General features: G+C 45.3%; 2 protein-coding genes across 4 annotated transcripts in view; one reads left to right on the top strand and one right to left on the bottom strand.

Annotated features, from left to right (window-relative positions):
- Window positions 1-3690, top strand: part of DNAJC16 (DnaJ heat shock protein family (Hsp40) member C16) — a 19642-nt gene extending 15952 nt beyond the window's left edge. For all 3 annotated transcript variants that reach the window (XM_038376762.2, XM_038376759.2, XM_043500017.1), the window contains exon 15: window positions 163-3690. In XM_038376762.2, coding sequence (XP_038232690.1) covers window positions 163-562 — 400 coding nt within the window. In that variant the 3' untranslated portion in view covers window positions 563-3690. The remainder of the gene's footprint in view (window positions 1-162) is intronic.
- Window positions 2905-18025, bottom strand: AGMAT (agmatinase). Its single transcript, XM_038376768.2, has 7 exons — window positions 17352-18025; window positions 14594-14796; window positions 13914-13962; window positions 10774-10969; window positions 8457-8636; window positions 7867-7951; window positions 2905-4707 (listed from the first exon to the last, which is right to left on the bottom strand). The coding sequence occupies exons 1-7, from the start codon at window positions 17762-17764 to the stop codon at window positions 4634-4636; spliced, it is 1200 nt and encodes a 399-aa protein (XP_038232696.1). The 5' UTR covers window positions 17765-18025; the 3' UTR covers window positions 2905-4633.

The following is an 18025-nucleotide window of genomic DNA, read 5'->3' as shown; positions in this document are numbered from 1 at the left end:
TACAGGGCTTCACTTTCCAGGGCTGTAAGTCAGTCAAAATAGTGTGTGTGAAAAATACATTACTCCAACCCTCCTTCAGTTTCTAACTTTGATGTTTCCTGTGTGGTGTCTGGTTTGAATTGGAACACGGTCTAAATTGTCTCCCTCTTTCTTCTTCTGCAGGAGCAGCTGTCTTCATTTCTCCTTCCTGAGCCTCGATAAGCATAGAGAATGGCTGGAGTATTTGTTAGAATTTGCCCAGGATGCTGCCCCCATTCAAAATCAATATGATAAACATTTCTTGGAGCGCGACTACACCGGTTACGTCCTAGCTCTAAATGGCCACAAGAAATACTTCTGCCTCTTCAAGCCTCACAGATCGGGGGATGAAGGGGGAACTATGGTGTCCTGTGAGGATTATGACCCCTTGCTACACACAGGAGAAGCCCGAGGAAAATCCTCCTGCAGTCCAGGATCCAAACAAGTTAAAAACAAATTAAGCAAGTTGTCCTTATGGATGGAACGTCTCTTAGAAGGTTCCTTACAAAGGTTCTATATTCCATCCTGGCCTGCATTAGACTGAAGGGATTTAAAAGATTCTAGCACTACAAACTTTTTAAGATGACAACCATGGACAATTCTTTCCAGGAATAAACAGTCATGACAAATGGACAGTAGGTTTTAGATGAACTCTCCTAGGCCCAGTGAGTAGAAGTATCTTCCTTCATCTTTGACCTAGGAGTGAAAGATGAAACATACTGAAGTCCTCTGTACCAAATTGTTCTTGTATTTGAATGCTGTACTATCTAAGACAAAACCCAGTTTATTTTCCTTTAATGTCCTGCTCACCGCATCGCCTCTGTCAGGTCTCTTGTTTGTTCTCAGTTGAAGAAAACCTATGAGTTCTTCGCAACGGTGACTCAGTTTGGACTGGACATAATGAACTTGTTACATAAGTCAGGTCCCCTTCCCAATGCTTAGCCCATAGTGCATGGTGTGATACTGGGAAGACCCTACAGAATCTCCCCAACCTCTGAAACTCTGAAAGGCCTCATAACAAGCATTCTTATTTATCAGCTTTCCCTGCGGTAAGTAATTTAGGAGTGTGGTTACAGTAAATACTGTAAAGATGTTAAGCCATTTAAATGTACATTGTTTTTCAGATGCCTTTTTGCTTCTGTAGATTTTTAGACTGTCTTCTTAGAGCCATAACTTTACCCACATCCTCAGATTGTAGGCATAAGCTGCTATGAGCCAGTAGACATATAAAAGAAAATTTCAGTACCTGCTAGTGAATCAACTTGGACACCTTTCAAACAACAATGGTACATCTCTAGTACAATATCGACACTTCTTTGTATCAAGGAACTTAATTCTTTAATGATTGTATTTTTGAACTATGTTGCCCAAAAAATGCTGTCATCAGATCATCAGTTACATGTGGAACTAGTTTGGTTGTAGACAGACATTTACAAGATGCTTAGTTTCAGCTTCTCTCACTTTGCTTTTATCCTCAGCTCAAAGGTTTCTTAACATACAGGTTGCCTTTTTTTTTTTTCTTCTTTTAAACCTATGGTTCAGTGTAAAACTGGAATGGTTCTAGGCCGTGGAGTTACTGTACTTAAATATATCAAATGGGCTCTCCTACCAGCCATTTGGCTTGCCCAGGGAGCTGGCTTTTTGTTAGTGACAAGTAGTCAACAAATAAATGGTCTCTTGCTGCTACCTGAACATTAAGGTAAATGGGAAAGGTTTCTTTTCAAAGCAGGGAACTGTAATCTTGTGACACTGCTACTTCCTTTTTTCTCTCTGTTAATCTGCGTAGACACAGTCACTTTATCTGATGCTTGCTGTAAACTTAATAAACTTCTCCAAAGTGACCTGGATAGGAATCTGAGGCTTCCCCATGAATAGGTCACGTTATGGTACATGATGGCCAAATTCTGCATGAGTTTTCCTCTCATTCAGATTGAGATTAACTCCTGAGTAGCATTCTGAACCTTATTGTAAAGCACTCCTACTCCTACAAGCATGGGGGTTTACTTAAAAACCTCACTACCCTCCGCGCTTCAACTAAGGAAAGACCACTTGAACAATAATCATAATGCTGTTATATAAGGGTACTGTCAGGTTAAAATATTGGACTCAACTGACCTTCCTTATGTTACTTAAACTCCAGCATGAACCTTTTGATTACTAAGCACAGGCTGTGAGAGGGAAGAAGAGGATTTTTCTTCTGAGGAGAGATGCAGAAATAAAATGCTGAAAATCCCATGCATTAGACTGACCCTAAACTAACCTTAAGCAGCAGACTGACTTTTCACTCTTTATGTTGTTTCTGTTGAAGCCAGTGCTTTAATTGGCTTGGGTAATGAAATAGCCTGGTTATTTTCTTATGTTTTTAGCCAGTTTTGCCTTTTGGGTCTTGCATGGTATAACACAGTGCTGTAACTCCCAGAGTTGGACACACACTGCAGAAAAATCCAAATTTAAAAAGAAAATTTTTGATGCTCTAAACACAGCAGAACAATGTCTCCAGGAGTGGGTTAGGTCTAGAAGGAGGATTTACAAAAGCTGGCTGTTACTATCTCTTCTGTTAGTCAGAAACCAGTGTCAAACTTTAGGGCTTTAAACTAAGGGCCAAGTGCTATGTAAAAGAAATCCCCCCTGTCTAAGGACCCAGGAAAAGTCTATAGGCATTACTTAAACCCTATATTGAAGCTCAAGTGGTATGTAGGCCTTGTGTGTGTTCTCTACAGAAGGGTGACTCTTACTCTGTGTATAAACACCTCTTGATGTGGGTCTTGTGGAGAGACCACTCGCAGTAATACACCCTCAGGAAATAGCCAACTGTGGGTGCTACAGATTCCATTCAGTCACAGATAAAAGTGAATGTAGAACAAAGTTGCAGAAGGTCAAACCAGCTCATTTGTAAAAGTACATGATTTATTATTAGGGGATTGTATTTTTAGGGAGAAGCTACGCTTTCATGGGCTCAGGCACACCTCAACTGTTCTGAATTCATCAGTTCAGCAAGAGTAGCACTGCTCTGATGTCCAGCTAGTTGTATTATTCATTTGGGGCAGAAGACCAGTCACAGGTCTGCTGCTTGGAATTGAATGTGTCTGCTTTTCCTCCACCCTTTCCCAGATGCTGCAAGACCATTAACCTGGGATAATTTGTTGTCCTACTGCCCTAACTATTACCCTTTGGTTCGCTCCATAGCGAAGGAAATGCACTCGGCCATTCTCAATTTGTGCATGGTACTTTCTTGAGCTAAGAGCGAGGAAGTTTTCAGTGCTAATGTACTGCTCTGCGAGAAACCTAAATATAAGCTTTTTAAACATAAAACTCCTAGAAACTGAAGCAAAACATACTTACAACACAGGGAAACGTAGCCTAGAGTCCAAATACTGTACCTGCCCTTTCCCCTTGACTGAGTGTGGTACACAGCAGCTTCACAGCGATGGTGGTCACATATGTGGTCAGTAAAAGCTTGCCAGGAACTAATACAATAATGCTGCCTGGGAGATTGGATTGAAAAGCAGGTAAATATTTTGCACTTTTGATACTCTTGGGGGGGGGAAATAATTTATTTGGCAAATATCTTTTTTTAATTTTTGTTTTTGTATTTGTGAACAGGCACTGATAATGTCATTTTGTTTTAAGATTATTACAGATTCGCAACTGAAATAAACTATTTTAATGTGAGATGATGAGGTGGCCTTGCATTTTAATAGACAGACAATGCGTTTTGTGGCGTATGTGAGTTAATTGCAAAAGTTCAATGGCTGTTAACTGCTTGTAATTTAGCAAATACAATGGGCTAGTTATTTCCACTCAGGCAACAGGGCTGCTTAACCAAGGACAACTGTTTCCAAAAGCTGCCCTGTATTTTAGTCAATGTTCCTATTGCCCTCTTGAAGGCTAACAGCTATGGGCCCTAGGAAAATCATGCATAAATGAGGTTTAGAAACGTCCCATCACTGCGAGAGAGAACACAGTGCCTTGGCATAAGTCCTCTCCTAAGGTAGGGCTTGGAGCTAGTGCCAGTTTGGATCCACTGCATAAAGCAGCCAAAAGAACTTCTATTCCATGCCCATGGAAGGGACCCAGGATGTTACATTATGTCTGTATATTACTCCCCTCCTAGGTTTACGTTTAGTGGAAAAAAATCTTTACTATGCACTTCCAAAAGAACCCCCCATTTTAGATCATAGGTGCCAGTTTTGATATTGAAAGAATTCCAGCTGCCATCATTAGACCCTAAGTCTATATGCACATATACTGCTAAGCCATATTACTACAGCAACATGAACATTAAGCCTCCCCCCCCCCCCAGCAATTCCAGCATCTATGCTAGCTGCTGCTTATAGCATACGAGGAGCTTGAAATGACTGTCTGATGAGGAATGGTTTTTATTCTTTACCACAAAGCTTAGAGAAGGGGCAAGGGAAAGCTAACTGCAGAGGTGAGGGAAGGTGGAAATTAAAAGCAAAATCTGACTGAGTTGTTCCATTCAGGCTTTTTTTCTTCATTCATATTATGTCGAAGTACTTGTGTGGAAAGGCTGTGAATATTAAACTCATCTTGTAGGTGAAGAGAGAGTGGTCGTGACTTGATTTGCCTAAGCTGGAGCCCGCCCTACACGGCTTTAAATCGTTTTGACTCGCGGGAGTGCGCACAGCATTTCAAACAGCAGATTCGCTCCCATGAGGGCTGTGTTACCTACAAACAAAGAAAAAAACATGACTATCCCATGGCTTCCAATTAAAGGGTCAGTCAGAAAATCATTACTACACAAACAAGGAGTTATTTTCCAACTCTTCCTCTGATATCAAGGCCCCAATCCGGTAATTGACTCCATGTTGGCAGAGGCTCATTCAAGTCAATGACATGCTCCTGCACAAATTCACTTGCCTGACTCAGACCGGCTGCTTAAAAGCCATACCCTAGTGAAAAGCTGTCTGTGCTGGTAAACTACCAATGTAGTTATGCTGAATGCTGTAGTTCTACCAAACTGATTTCTTGTCTTCAAATGGAATCTCTACCCCAACCCCAGGAAAAAAATTAGAGTAACTAATAGTCAACAGCTGAAACAATACACAAGTAACTTAATTCTTAGTCACACAAGTTTCATTTGCACAGTACACTAAGGCTGTATCTACAGCGCCTGCCCCTGATTCACAGCCGGCGCTACTTCTCTAGTGAGTGCCCTGGTGGAAAGCTGTAGTCTTTACTATTGTACAAGGGAAGAGAACACACTTGGTCCTGTCCATACGTTCACTCACCATTGTGACCGGTTGGATCACAGAAACCCACTGGGTACTGCCACCTGATGTGCCAAGACTACTTCTGCCCCTGCTTTCCTGCCCAGACAGCTTAGGACTTCAGTGCCCTGCCTGGTTTGAGCCAGACCCGCTAGCCTGCTGCAAACCTAGACCCAGGTCTGAACCACGTCCCCTAACAGCTGTAGGCTTAACTGAAAGCAGCTTACAGAAGTGTGCCTGTCTTTAACACTCAGCTGCCCAACTCCCAATGGGGTCCAAACCCTATATAAATCTGTTTACTCTCTATAAGCTTTATACAGAGTAAAACTCATAAATTGTTCGCTCTCTATAACACTGATAGAGAGAGATGCACAGCTGCTAACCCCCTCACCCTCAAGTATTAATACATACTCTGGGTTAATTAATAAGTAAAAAGTGATTTTATTAAATACAAAAAGTTGGATTTAAGTGGTTCCACGTAGTAACAGACAGAACAAAGTGAATTACCAAGCAAAATAAAATAAAACATGCCAGTTTAAGTCTAGTACAGTACTAAAAACTGAATACAGATAAAATCTCACCCTTAGAGATGTTTCAATAAGATTCTTTCACAGACTGGAGCTGGACACCTTCCTAGTCTGGGCACAATCCTTTCCCCGGTTCAGCCCTTGTTTCAGCTCGGGTGGTAGCTAGGGGATTCCTCATGATGGCTGCCACCCTTGTTCTGTTCCACCCACTTATACATCTTTTGCATCAGGTGGGAATCCTTTGTCCCTCTGAGTTCCCACCCCTCCTTCTCAGTGGAAAAGCATCAGGTTAAAGATGGATTCCAGTTCAGGTGACACGATCACAAGTCCTGTGAGACCCTAAGCCTTCTTTTCTCCCAGCCTGACTCACAGGAAGGCCTGCCTGCAAACAGAGCCATCCACGGTCAATTGTCCTGGCTGATGGGAGCCATCAAGATTCCAAGCCACCATTAATGTCCCACACTTTGCATAACTACAATAGGCCCTCAGAGTTGTATTTCATATTTCTAGTTTCTGATACAAGAGTGATACATTTATACAAATAGGATGGACCACACTCAGTAGATTATAAGCTTTGTAATGATACTTTACAAGAGACCTTTTGCATGAAGCATATTTTAGTTATATTATATTCACACTCTATACAGAGAGTGCATCACAACCATTGCTACACTGTTGGAGCTACACCAATAGTGACCAGCTGACTTTTGCTAGCATAAATGCAACCTAAGACTTCAGGGGCAGGGCTACACTCGAAACTTTGAAGCGCTGCCGTGGGAGCGAATGTGGTCGCGCGCCAGCACTGGGAGAGAGCTCTCCTGGTACTCCACCTCCACAAGGGGATTAGCTTTATAACGCTGTAATTTACTGCGCTCTGGGGGTGTTTTTTCACACCCCGAGCGAGAAAGTTGCAGCGTTGTAAACTGCCAGTGTGGCCATAGCCCAGGTCTGTCCCTTTATGTGTATAGCTCACATTGAAATCAATCTAAAGGCAGAATGTTGTTACAGTCTCTACAGATCTACAGGAACTAGATACAGTGTTTGGGGTTTTTTTTTTTGTTTTTTCTTAAAGCAAGCACTTCTCCCCCTACATGAGCCCGGCTGTGTGTATATACATATGACAAAGTCAATTCCATTAGCAGAGTGTTCTGCTAAAAAGCGTGCCTTTGGCAGTACATGAACCTAATATAGCCATCATCTTATTACAGGGTGCGCTTTGCTTACCACAGTTTCTGAACATAACAGGTTCAAATATTGTTTTTTCTCAATTAAATTAGTTTTAAATATTGTTTTTTCTTTATTGCTGTTGAAGCATGGAGTCGCCTCTGTCACCAAGGGCAGGACTGATGTCTCTTTGCATTTACCTGACTGCCACAGCAGTACATAGGAAGGATTGCTTAGTGGTTAAAGCACTGGACTTTGAGTCCAGAAAACTGGCTTTTATTTACTGCCTCCACCAGCAAGTTTGGTGAGTGAGCTGTGACAGGTCCTGTCACCTCCCTGTACCCTGCTGAAAAGGGAGCAACAGGGGGACCAAGTGGATCAGATCATTAGTGCTTGCACTGAAGGTGCTATAGAACTGCAGAATGGAAGTACAGATTTACACAAACACAGCAATTCATTCACAAGTGCTTCTTTCCTTCCAGCTTTTTAGAGTACTGAGCTGAGTTTTGACTAATGCTGAGGAATCCATATCTTGGTTATACAAGAGCTGTGGCCTCTCTTGTTTACACAGCACTATTTGTCCCCGACATCCTGGTGGTCACACACTCTAGTATACCCTGAAATCGCTGTTGCTAGATTTTTAAAGACTACTCTGCATTTTCTTAAATATTCTCCTGCAACATGCTGTTTGAATTGTCGGTAATACACAGAGTAGGAATAGCTGACTATAAGTATTTCCGACAGCCATCACTATGTTCTCTAGGCATGCTCAAACTGTCCAGGACCAAATATCTGTCGTTTTGTTTTGAACTCTAGACAGCTTCCAGTGCCCACAGCTAAACAGGACCCAATCAACTACTGACAAACATTGGATGCAGCAGTTCTCTAAGTTTGCTTTATTGTCCCAAATATTTCCTTTGACTCACCAGAAGCATCATATATTGGTGCAACTTCAACAAGGTCGCATCCCACTATATTCAGTCCTTGGCACCCACGAATGATCTCCAAAGCCTAGGGAAGGTAACAAAGGTCTAGTTACTAGATACCCAAATTGTTAATTTTGAAAACACTCTATATATTTAAAAGCCGAGCGGGTGTTCTGGTTTTTAAACATAGCTGACATGAAATCTGTGATCACTGCTGTAACCTAGTGCTCTTTGTTTGTTACATGCTGACCTGGAGTGAGCAGAAAGCAGAGGATTAGATGTATAAATACTGAGACACCATCAAACTGTATATCTGCTCAATCTCCCTTAGCAGTGGCTTTTTCTATACTAGAAGGGTAAATTCCAATCTCTCTTTAGATTATAGGCGGGACACAATAGGAATTTTCAATGATTTCAGTTCCTGCTGTGCCAGGTTTCTTGTTTAAAGACTTTTAAATCCCATTTAGATCCTTGACCCTTAGATTTCTAGGGGGCGGATGGTGTAAGCCCTGGGACTTCCTTTAAAGGGAGCCAGGTTTTCCCTGCATCCACTGTGCACATTCAGAAATAAAGTCTGAGCATCTCCGTACCTGAGCAGGTGTGAGACCAGCAATTTCAGGTGTCCCTGTGCCTGGGGCATATGCAGGGTCCAATCCATCAATATCAAAGCTGATGTAAATAGGCTTGGCTCCCATCTGCTTTCTCACCTCCCCCATCAGTGGTACCAATGACTTCAGCCAGCAGTCTTCAGCCAGGACAACACGGAAACCCTGTTGGAGAAAGGAGAAGAAAGGTTGGGCTTCCACTGCCTGAAACACGCTGCTGGGGAAAGGAAACCAGTGGAGAGAGCAGTGGGCCAGTGTAATGTTTATGCAAACAGCTCTAACTGGCCAAAGCAAGAGTCTTTTGCGGATCATAACTGGTGCTCCAGCCATTCTGTGGTCTCGCATTTGCTCCCTCTTCCATTATGCCCCCCACATAGGACAGACCATGGTCTCCACCTGCCCTGGCAAGTAGCGCTTTTCCCACAGGTAAAGCTGTTCAGGGCATATGCTGCTGGAAACAGCACAGACAGGAGAGCAATGAGGGAGCAGGGGTGCCTTTCGCTTGCCATCTGGTTCAATTGGAGAAGATGGGGATCAATATGAACATCAAAAAGTGGATAAGGAATTGGTTAAAGGGGAGACTGCAACGGGTCCTACTGAAAGGCGAACTGTCAGGTTGGAGGGAGGTTACCAGTGGAGTTCCTCAGGGATCGGTTTTGGGACCAATCTTATTTAATCTTTTTATTACTGACCTTGGCACAAAAAGTGGGAGTGTGCTAATAAAGTTTGCAGATGATACAAAGCTGGGAGGTATTGCCAATTTGGAGAAGGATCGGGATATTATACAGAAGGATCTGGATGACCTTGTAAACTGGAGTAATAGTAATAGGATGAAATTTACTAGTGAGAAGTGTAAGGTTATGCATTTAGGGATTAATAACAAGAATTTTAGTTATAAGTTGGGGACGCATCAATTAGAAGTAACGGAAGAGGAGAAGGACCTTGGAGTATTGGTTGATCATAGGATGACTATGAGCTGCCAATGTGATATGGCTGTGAAAAAAGCTAATGCGGTTTTGGGATGCATCAGGAGAGGCATTTCCAGTAGGGATAAGGAGGTTTTAGTACCGTTATACAAGGCACTGGTGAGACCTCACCTAGAATACTGTGTGCAGTTCTGGTCTCCCATGTTTAAAAAGGATGAATTCAAACTGGAGCAAGTACAGAGAAGGGCTATTAGGATGATCCGAGGAATGGAAAACTTGTCTTCTGAAAGGAGACTTAAGGAGCTTGGCTTGTTTAGCCCAAGTAAAAGAAGGTTGAGGGGAGATATGATTGCTCTCTATAAATATATCAGAGGGATAAATATAGGAGAGGGAGAGGAATTATTTCAGCTCAGCACCAATGTGGACACAAGAACAAATGGGTATAAACTGGCCACCAGGAAGTTTAGACTTGAAATCAGACGAAGGTTTTTAACCATCAGAGGAGTGAAGTTTTGGAATAGCCTTCCAAGGGAAGCAGTGGGGGCAAAAGATCTATCTGGTTTTAAGATTCTACTTGATAAGTTTATGGAGGAGATGGTATGATGGGATAATGGGATTTTGGTAAGTAATTGATCTTTAAATATTCAGGGTAAATAGGACTAATCCCCTGAGATGGGATATTAGATGGATGGGATCTGAGTTACTAAAGAAAATTCTTTCCTGGGTATCTGGCTGGTGAATCTTGCCCATATGCTCAGGGTTTAGCTGATTGCCATATTTGGGGTCGGGAAGGAATTTTCCACCAGGGCAGATTGGAGAGGCCCTGAAGGTTTTTCGCCTTCCTCTGTAGCATGGGGCATGATTGACTTGAGGGAGGCTTCTCTGCTCCTTGAAGTCTTTAAACCACGATTTGAGGACTTCAGTAGCTCAGACATAGGTGAGGTTTTTCGTAGGAGTGGGTGGGTGAGATTCTGTGGCCTGCGCTGTGCAGGAGGTCGGACTAGATGATCAGAATGGTCCCTTCTGACCTTAGTATCTATGACTCTATGAATCTAAAAGGAGGAGAGGGGGACAATAAATGAAAAGAATGGCAGCGGGTGGCTTTTGCCCTGCTCTAAGTGTCTTAGTTACAGGGACTGGAGTGGGAGAAGTGTTCCATGCCACGGCATCAGTTAATGAACAATATCATCTTGCACCTTTTGTCTGAGGATCTCAAAACACGTCACACACACTCAGCAAGCCTCTCAGCAGCCGTCTCAGGAAGAAGAGGAACATATTGTTATTTCCCAGCACCGAAATCAATGGCCACTTTGGCCCTGACTGCACAGGCTGGGCCCAGCGGAGAGTAGAGAAGGTTTTGGCAGCGTATACACTACCTGGTCCCGGCAGTATTTGTAGGGATCTGGGGTGTAGGAGGAGCCTCTGATTCCAATCTGAACCACGCGTTTGCAGTCCAGGAGCCCCTCATCCACGCAGCGTCGGAATGGCGTCCCATGGTAGATCTTTTCCCCCAGCGCTGTGTCTCCTGTGTCGGTATGAGCATCCACGTGCACCAGTCCCACGGGACCATGCCTAATTGGGACAGGGCAAGCACAAACATGGCCTGAGCTCCAGCCTCATGCTCACATGCATTTGTGTGGTTGCTTTGGTTAACACAGGTGCTTACAGTATGTGACAGACCAAGACCGGTGGGGTACAGGAGTCTGGTAGAAGGCAAATATCCTGGCCACTGGATGACTAGTTTTCGGTTCCCTGAGTGATCAGAGCAGGGGCTGCCCTAGAGCAATCAGGAACCTGCTAGAACCAATTAAGACACCTGGAGCCAATTAAGAACTTACTAGAATCAATTATGGCAGGCAGACTAATCAGGACACTGGTTTTTAAAAAGGACTTCCCATCAGTTAGTGTGGGGGGTGGCGGCACACAAGGAGCAGGGAGTGAGAAGGCATGCTGCTGGAGGACTGAGGAGTACAAGTGTGATCAGGCTTCAGAAGGAAGATCCTGCGGTGAGGATAAAGAAGGTGCTGGGCGGAGGCCCTGGGGAAGTAGCTCAGGGAGTTGTAGCTGTAGCTGTCACACAGCTGATATAGGAGACTTAGACAGCTACTATCCACAGGGCCCTGGGCTGGAACCTGTAGAGGGTGGGCCCGGGTTCCCCCCATCCCCCAACTCCTGATTGGACACAGGAGGAGTTGACCTGGGCTGTGAGCAACACCAGAAGGGAAGGTCTAATTTGGAAAGGGATCTGGCCTGTCCCTGACCCCCTAGGTGGGACAACAGAGATGGTGGAGAAGTTTCCCCCACGCTGGCCAGTGATGAGGTTAGCGCCTCTAGTAGAAGTGGGCAAACTGAGGGCTGCCGTGAACCTCTGAGGCAAGCAAATCCGCCAAAAAGCACAGGCCCCACCAAGACAGGGGAGGAACTTTGTCACAAGTATTTCTGACCTTGTTCAATCCTTCAGCATAAAATCTTGGATTCTTCACAATGATAGAGATCTAGACGCCAAACAGATCATAGAATTGGTTTGTCAAGGTCTTCTTCCCACCCTATATTCCTATGGCTTCAGACCTGTGAGCAGGCATCTTTCTATTTAGCAGGTTCAGGAAGGCAATAAGCACATGATCTCTTACCAATTAACTCTAGGGCAAAGATAATCAGAGACAGAGTGCAGACAAAAGATGTCAGCTGGGATCAGCACAAACAGGCTCTGGATAAGTGAGAGGAGCAAATAGGAAGATTGCCAGTGTCTAGCTATTGATTGACAGATACTGCTGCAGCCTGACTTGATCCCTCACATGACTCTCCAACCCTGTCTGATTACACGAACCCTGGAACCCCAAATGTCTGAGGAGCCATTTGAAAGATAAGAAGAACAGTAGGAAGCTAAGACGGCTCCATCAGAAGCTCTTTAATTACCTGAAAATTAAAAAGGAAGCCTACAAAAACGTGGAAACATGGACAAATTGCTGATCATGAGTATAAAAGAATAGCACAAGCATGTAGGGACAAAATCAGAAAGACAGGCACAAAATGAGTTACACCTACCAAGCAACATAAAAGGCAATAAGAAGAGGTTCTATGAATACATGAGTAGGATTAGAGACACAAAAGAAAGTGTAGGTCCTCCATTCAGCCGAGAGGAAGAGCTAATAACTGACAACATTAAGAAGGTTGAGCTGTGTAATGCCTGAATACTACAGTCTTCACTAAAAAGATAAATTGTGACCCAATACTTAACACAATTAATGTTAAGAACAAGAGAGAAGGAATGCAAGCCAAAATAGAGAAAGAACAAGTTAAAGAATATTTATTTAAATTAGATGTATTCAAGTCAGCAGAGCCTGATGAAATTCATTTTAGGGTACTTAAGGAACTAACTGGGGAAATCTCAGAACTGTTCATGATTATGTTTGAGAACCCAGGGAGGGCAGGTAAGGTCCCAGAGGACTGGAGAAAAGCAAACATTGTAATGATCTTTAAAAAGGGGAACACAGAGGACCCGGGGAATTATAGACCAGTCAGCCTAACTTCGATAGATGAAAGAATCTGGAATATATTATTAAGTAATAAATTTGTAAGCACCTACAGGATACTAGGGTTAGAAAAAATAGCCAAAAGGGATTCTTCAAGAAGAAATCATGCCAACCCAACCAAATTTCTTTTTCGACAGGGTTATTGGTCTAGTTGATTGGGGGGGAAGCTGTAGACATGATATGTCTAGATTTCAGTATGGCTTTGGACACAGTCCCACATAAGTCTCATAAGCAAACTAGCAAAATGTAGTCTAGATGAAATTACTATAATGTGGGTGCAAAACTGGTTGAAGACTGTACTCAGAGTATTTATCAAAGGTATGCTGTCAAATTGGGAGGCCACATCTGGTGGGGTCCCGTAGGGGTCTATCCTGAGTTCAGTGCTATTCAACATTGTCATTAATGACTTGGCTAATGGAATGGAGAGGATGTTCTAAACATTGCAGATGACACCAAGCCGTGAGGGGTCGCTAGCACTTTGGAGGATGGTATGAGAATTCAAAACAATTTTGACAAATTGGAGAATTGGTATGAAATCAACAAGATGAAATTAAATAAGGACAAGTGCAAAGCAGTACACTAGGAAGGAAAAATCAAATGCACAACTACAAAATGGAGAATAACTGGCCAGGTGGTCATACTGCTGAAAAGGATCTGGGGGTTATAGTGGATCATAAATTGATTATGAGCCAACAATGTGATGCTGTGGCGAAAAAGGCTAACAACATTCTGGGTTGTATAAACAGGAGTGTTGTAGGTAAGACAAGGGAGGTAAATTGCCCCACTACACACAGCAATAATGATGCCTCTGCAGGGGTATTGTGTCCAGGTCTGGGCACCACACTTTAAGAAAGATATGGACAAATTGGAGATAGTCCAGAGGAGAGCAACCAAAATGATCAAAGGGTTAGGAAGCCTGACCTATGAGGAAAAGTTACCAAAAATTGGGCATGTTTAGTCTTGAGAAAAGACTTTAAACTTACTTTTCTGCCACGGCCTGCAGGATTGGGTATGTTATTGTATGATCGCCACCTGCAACGGGACAGGGAACAGAGAACATGCTATGTAATAAGAACAGGCCAGCACTGATCAGATATATTTTCCAGTCATAGCAAGCTACAGTCATATTGCACCTCTCTTCTCATAGGGGAACACATCAGCACTTCACAAAGAGAGAGATCATCCTTTTGAAGCAACAGCCTTTATTCATCTAACTACCTTCCCTGCAGCTTTAAATTGGAGGCAGATAGTATTAAAAGGGGCAGCTTCTCTTTTTAAAAGCTCTCAAAAATCCAGCTAGCCGTCATTCTCTTGCTGCAGCTGGTACTCAAGACCAGTTTCTGAATGCAGATACCTGGTATACAGCCCTCTCTCGCCACAGCAGGTTGGGGGAGAGGCATCTCTCTCCCAGCCCCAGAGCTGAACCAGCAGCAGCAAAGATCTGGGAGCGGCTGAAGGAGACTGAATTATCTCAGTGGGGAGGAGGAAAGAGTAGCTCTGTTGCACTCTCAAGACCCTGTTAATAAATTAGTCTGTATCCATTGCGGTGTATGGGGCAGAAGCGGGGAGGTGGCTTTAATGGATCCTGCTATTCTTCCGGGTGCCCACTTTCTGGTGTTTTAACAGCAAAGCATGAGATTGGGCCCAGCCCTGGGTTCCTTACCCAGCGTGAGGGGAATGCAGCCGGCTGCCACAATCTTCTGATAGGCTTCTCGGATTTGCCTGCAGCTGTCCTGCAGGTTGTAGAGGTTCACGTTCACATCACCAATGTCAGCAACCATGAGGGAATGGAAAGGTGCTGCCCCAGTGCTGGGGTTATATATTCTCACCATGCCTGACTCGGCTCGAATATGGCGAGGCCCGAACCTGGAAGGAAAAGAATCCCACACTTCATTATCTGGGATGGTTCAAGGAGGAAACTTGTATAGAACCCGGGGATTCTGAACACATGGCTGGTTGGGCACACACTCCGCCTAGACACTTAGGAGTTGAAGGTTGGAAAGACCATTGGGGCAAATGTTTCAAGTGGGACTATTATATTGTGGTTGTGATAGTCTACGTCAGATGCATAATAAGTATGGCCTAATGGTTTCAACAGACAGGTCATCTGTAGATCCAGCCAGAGAGCTTACTGCAAATCGAGAGTGCATGCAAAGATTTTCACATGCGACTTTGATTCTGGATGGCCAACTTGAGAAGATTTTCAGGGGCCTGTTTTTCAGATATGCTGAACACCCACCTTTTCAACCTCCGCTCCCTTTAAAATGTCTAAATTGTCAGGTGCTTTTGAAACTCTTTTCCAGTCACACTAGATTTACAAGAAAGTCTCTGACTGGAGCCACACATGATCCATCTGTTGAAGTGCTTAGGCCATGCTCATGACTGGAAAGCCTGAAATGGGTGTCTCCCTGCAGCATCCAGTCACGCTCAATGGACACTCACAGACACTATTAGGTTTGCTGCCTCCACAGAGACAATATACACATTAACCTGTTAGATTAGCTGAAGACTCCCACTTACTTCAACATAACAGCACTGAGATTAGGGTGACCAGATGTCCCCATATTAGGGGCTTTGTCTTATATGCACAACTATCCTCCCACCTGCCCCCAAAAAAAGAAGTATCCCGATTTTTCACACCTGCTATCTGGTCACCCTAACGGAGATGGTTTATAGTAAAACTAAGAATAACTTTATTAATAAAGAACCTAGATGTAAGTGATATTAAGCCAGAGGAAAACAGACTGGTATGGTTACAAACAAAACAAACATGCTTTCTAGTGACTAAGGATTATTTTTAGCAAGTTATAAACTTTGCCTAAGCAGGTTACTCACTCAATCAAATTCCCAGCAGCTCCAGCCATTTAGGTAAGAGGAATGCACAGCCTCAGTGTTCCCATAAGTGATGGATAACTAGGATGTCTTTTTGCTCTACTTTATCTTTGCCAAAGTCCATTGTCTTTGGATCAAGAGCCGGGAAGACTTCCTGGGAGTGCAGACTCGGTCTCTAATATGCTGCCGTTTGTTAGCTTGATTGCTGTGTTTACCTCGTATATAAACGTACTTTCATTGTCCTTTGGCTTATAGAGGTTGATCTAAGCCAGGGGTGGGCAAACTATGGGCCGCAGGCCAGATCTGGCCCGTCAGGGCTTTGAATCCGTCCCGTGGGATTGCCAGCCCCGCGCCTCTCCCAGAAGTGGCCGGCACCACGTTCCTGCAGCCCGTGGGGGCAGAGGGCTCCGTGCGCTGCCCTCGCCTGCAGACACCGCCGCTCGCCTCCAGACACCGCCCCCCGCAGCTCCCATTGGCCAGGAACAGAGAACCATGGCCAAGGGGAGCTTCGGGAGAGGTACCCACAGACGAGGGCAGCGCACAGAGACCTTTGCCCCCCCATCCCCTGGGGTCGCAGTGCCGGCCGCTTTTGGGAGCCGCGTGTGGCTAGAGCAGGCAGGGAGCCTGCCATAGCCCTGCTGCCACCCCGGAGCAGCTCAAGGTAAGCAGTGCTGGGCTGGAGCCCGCACCCCATACCCCTGCTGCACCCCTCCTGCACCCCAACCCCCCCTTCCTCGATCCCCCCGCCACACCCCTCCTGCAGCCCAACCCTCTGCCCTGAACACCCTGCCACACCCCACACCCCTTCTGCACCCCCACCCCCTGCCCTGAGCCCCTTGCCACACCCTGTACCCCTTCTGCACCCCAACCCCCTGCCCTGAGCCCCCTCCTGCACACCACACCCCCTCCCACACCCCAACCCCCTGCCCCAGCCCTACATTCATGACCCTACATGCAATTTCCCCATCCAGATGTGGCCCTCAGGCCAAAAAGTTTGCCCACCTCTGACCTAGACAGGTAAATCCACATTCCTTTGTCTCAGGCAAGTTGGTTTATCAACTCTCTCCACAACATATTATAGGAACATATTTTCAGCACCCATACATACATCACACTGATATTCATGACCAGCATGTCACCAGTTTTCATAAAAGAGTTTACTCAATGTGCTTTTATAGTACAATAATATTATATTCAATCGGTTGATTCAATTGCAAATTCTTTGGGGTTCAGACCCTTGTTTTCCCCCTGGGGTGTCTGGGCCCTGATTGTCACATTACAGAACCACTCTGACAACTGGCACCTTCACTAGCAGCCCGAACAGGACTGGATGGGTACCAAGAGCAAACGACTCTCTCCCGCTTTTTCTTGGTCCCTGCAGGACCGGCCGGAGGCAGACTGGCAGGGCAGTATGGGAAACCTGGCATTCTGCCGTATCTGTTCCCTGGAATAACAAGAGGCCTGCATGCTACCGGGCAGTCGGTCCCAATCTTTCATCAGCACTGACTCCCCTGGGATTTTTCTTGAATAGTCACTAGGCAGCAAGCGCTGCCCCCTCTTCAGCTCTTAGCCTAACAGCTGCCCCTTACCTTGCACCAGGCCGGTTGGAGGTTCCCGTGTCAAGGGGCACCCCAACAAAAGCGGCATCTAGTCCCTCTGGTGAAGTCTGGACGGGCAGCTTCATCATGGAGCAGACCCCCACGGGCCTGGCTACGAATTGAGCACTGGGAGGCATATTGAAGCTAGAACCAGCGAGAAAGCGGCCAGGGGCACCATGCCCAGCGAGCAGGCTCTCCAAGCCCCCACGGTGGAAGCCAGGCAGGGAGCCAGCTGCAGCGGGGTGAGCTGTAGCCCACACACACGGGCTAGCTCTGGGGCTGCTCAGCAAAGGTGGCTGGAGCTTGGCTGCCAGGAAAGTTGCCGAGAACTTCCGAAGGCAGAGTCGCTCCTTGCAGAGCGTTCTCCAGAGCAGCTGGCTGTCTCGCACGAAGAGGGCCTCCATCTGCACCCCCTGCTTAGCCCTCCTTCCCCAGCACAGCAGACAGGCCCACAGCTGGCCCTTCAGGTTCAAAGCAGAGAGTGGCTGGGGTAGCAGAGACACACAGCACTCATTCCCTTCCCCCTGGCAGGTTCAAAGTGCAACACCGAGATCCACACCTCCCTCTGTTCCTCCAGGCCAAGAGCAGAGATACAGCAGCTTTAAACTCCTACTCTTTCCCCATAATCTCTTCTCTCTCCCCCTGCCGCCCTCCCCCCTGGTTTC

The sequence above is a fragment of the Dermochelys coriacea genome, chromosome 18, assembly GCF_009764565.3.
Source record: "Dermochelys coriacea isolate rDerCor1 chromosome 18, rDerCor1.pri.v4, whole genome shotgun sequence".
Lineage (NCBI taxonomy): Eukaryota > Metazoa > Chordata > Testudines > Dermochelyidae > Dermochelys > Dermochelys coriacea.
The sequence above is the reverse complement of the archived record's forward strand: the minus strand, read 5'-3'. Positions and strand labels throughout refer to the sequence as shown.

Excerpts from the sequence above, each read along its gene's own strand:
- AGMAT (XM_038376768.2), bottom strand. The coding sequence starts at position 17,764 with ATGGAGGCCCTCTTCGTGCGAGACAGCCAGCTGCTCTGGAGAACGCTC. Across the intron at positions 7,952-8,456 it reads CTGGTCTCACACCTGCTCAG|GCTTTGGAGATCATTCGTGG; the intron begins GTACGGAGATGC and ends TACCTTCCCTAG. Across the intron at positions 4,708-7,866 it reads ACCAATATATGATGCTTCTG|GTAACACAGCCCTCATGGGA; the intron begins GTGAGTCAAAGG and ends CTTTGTTTGTAG.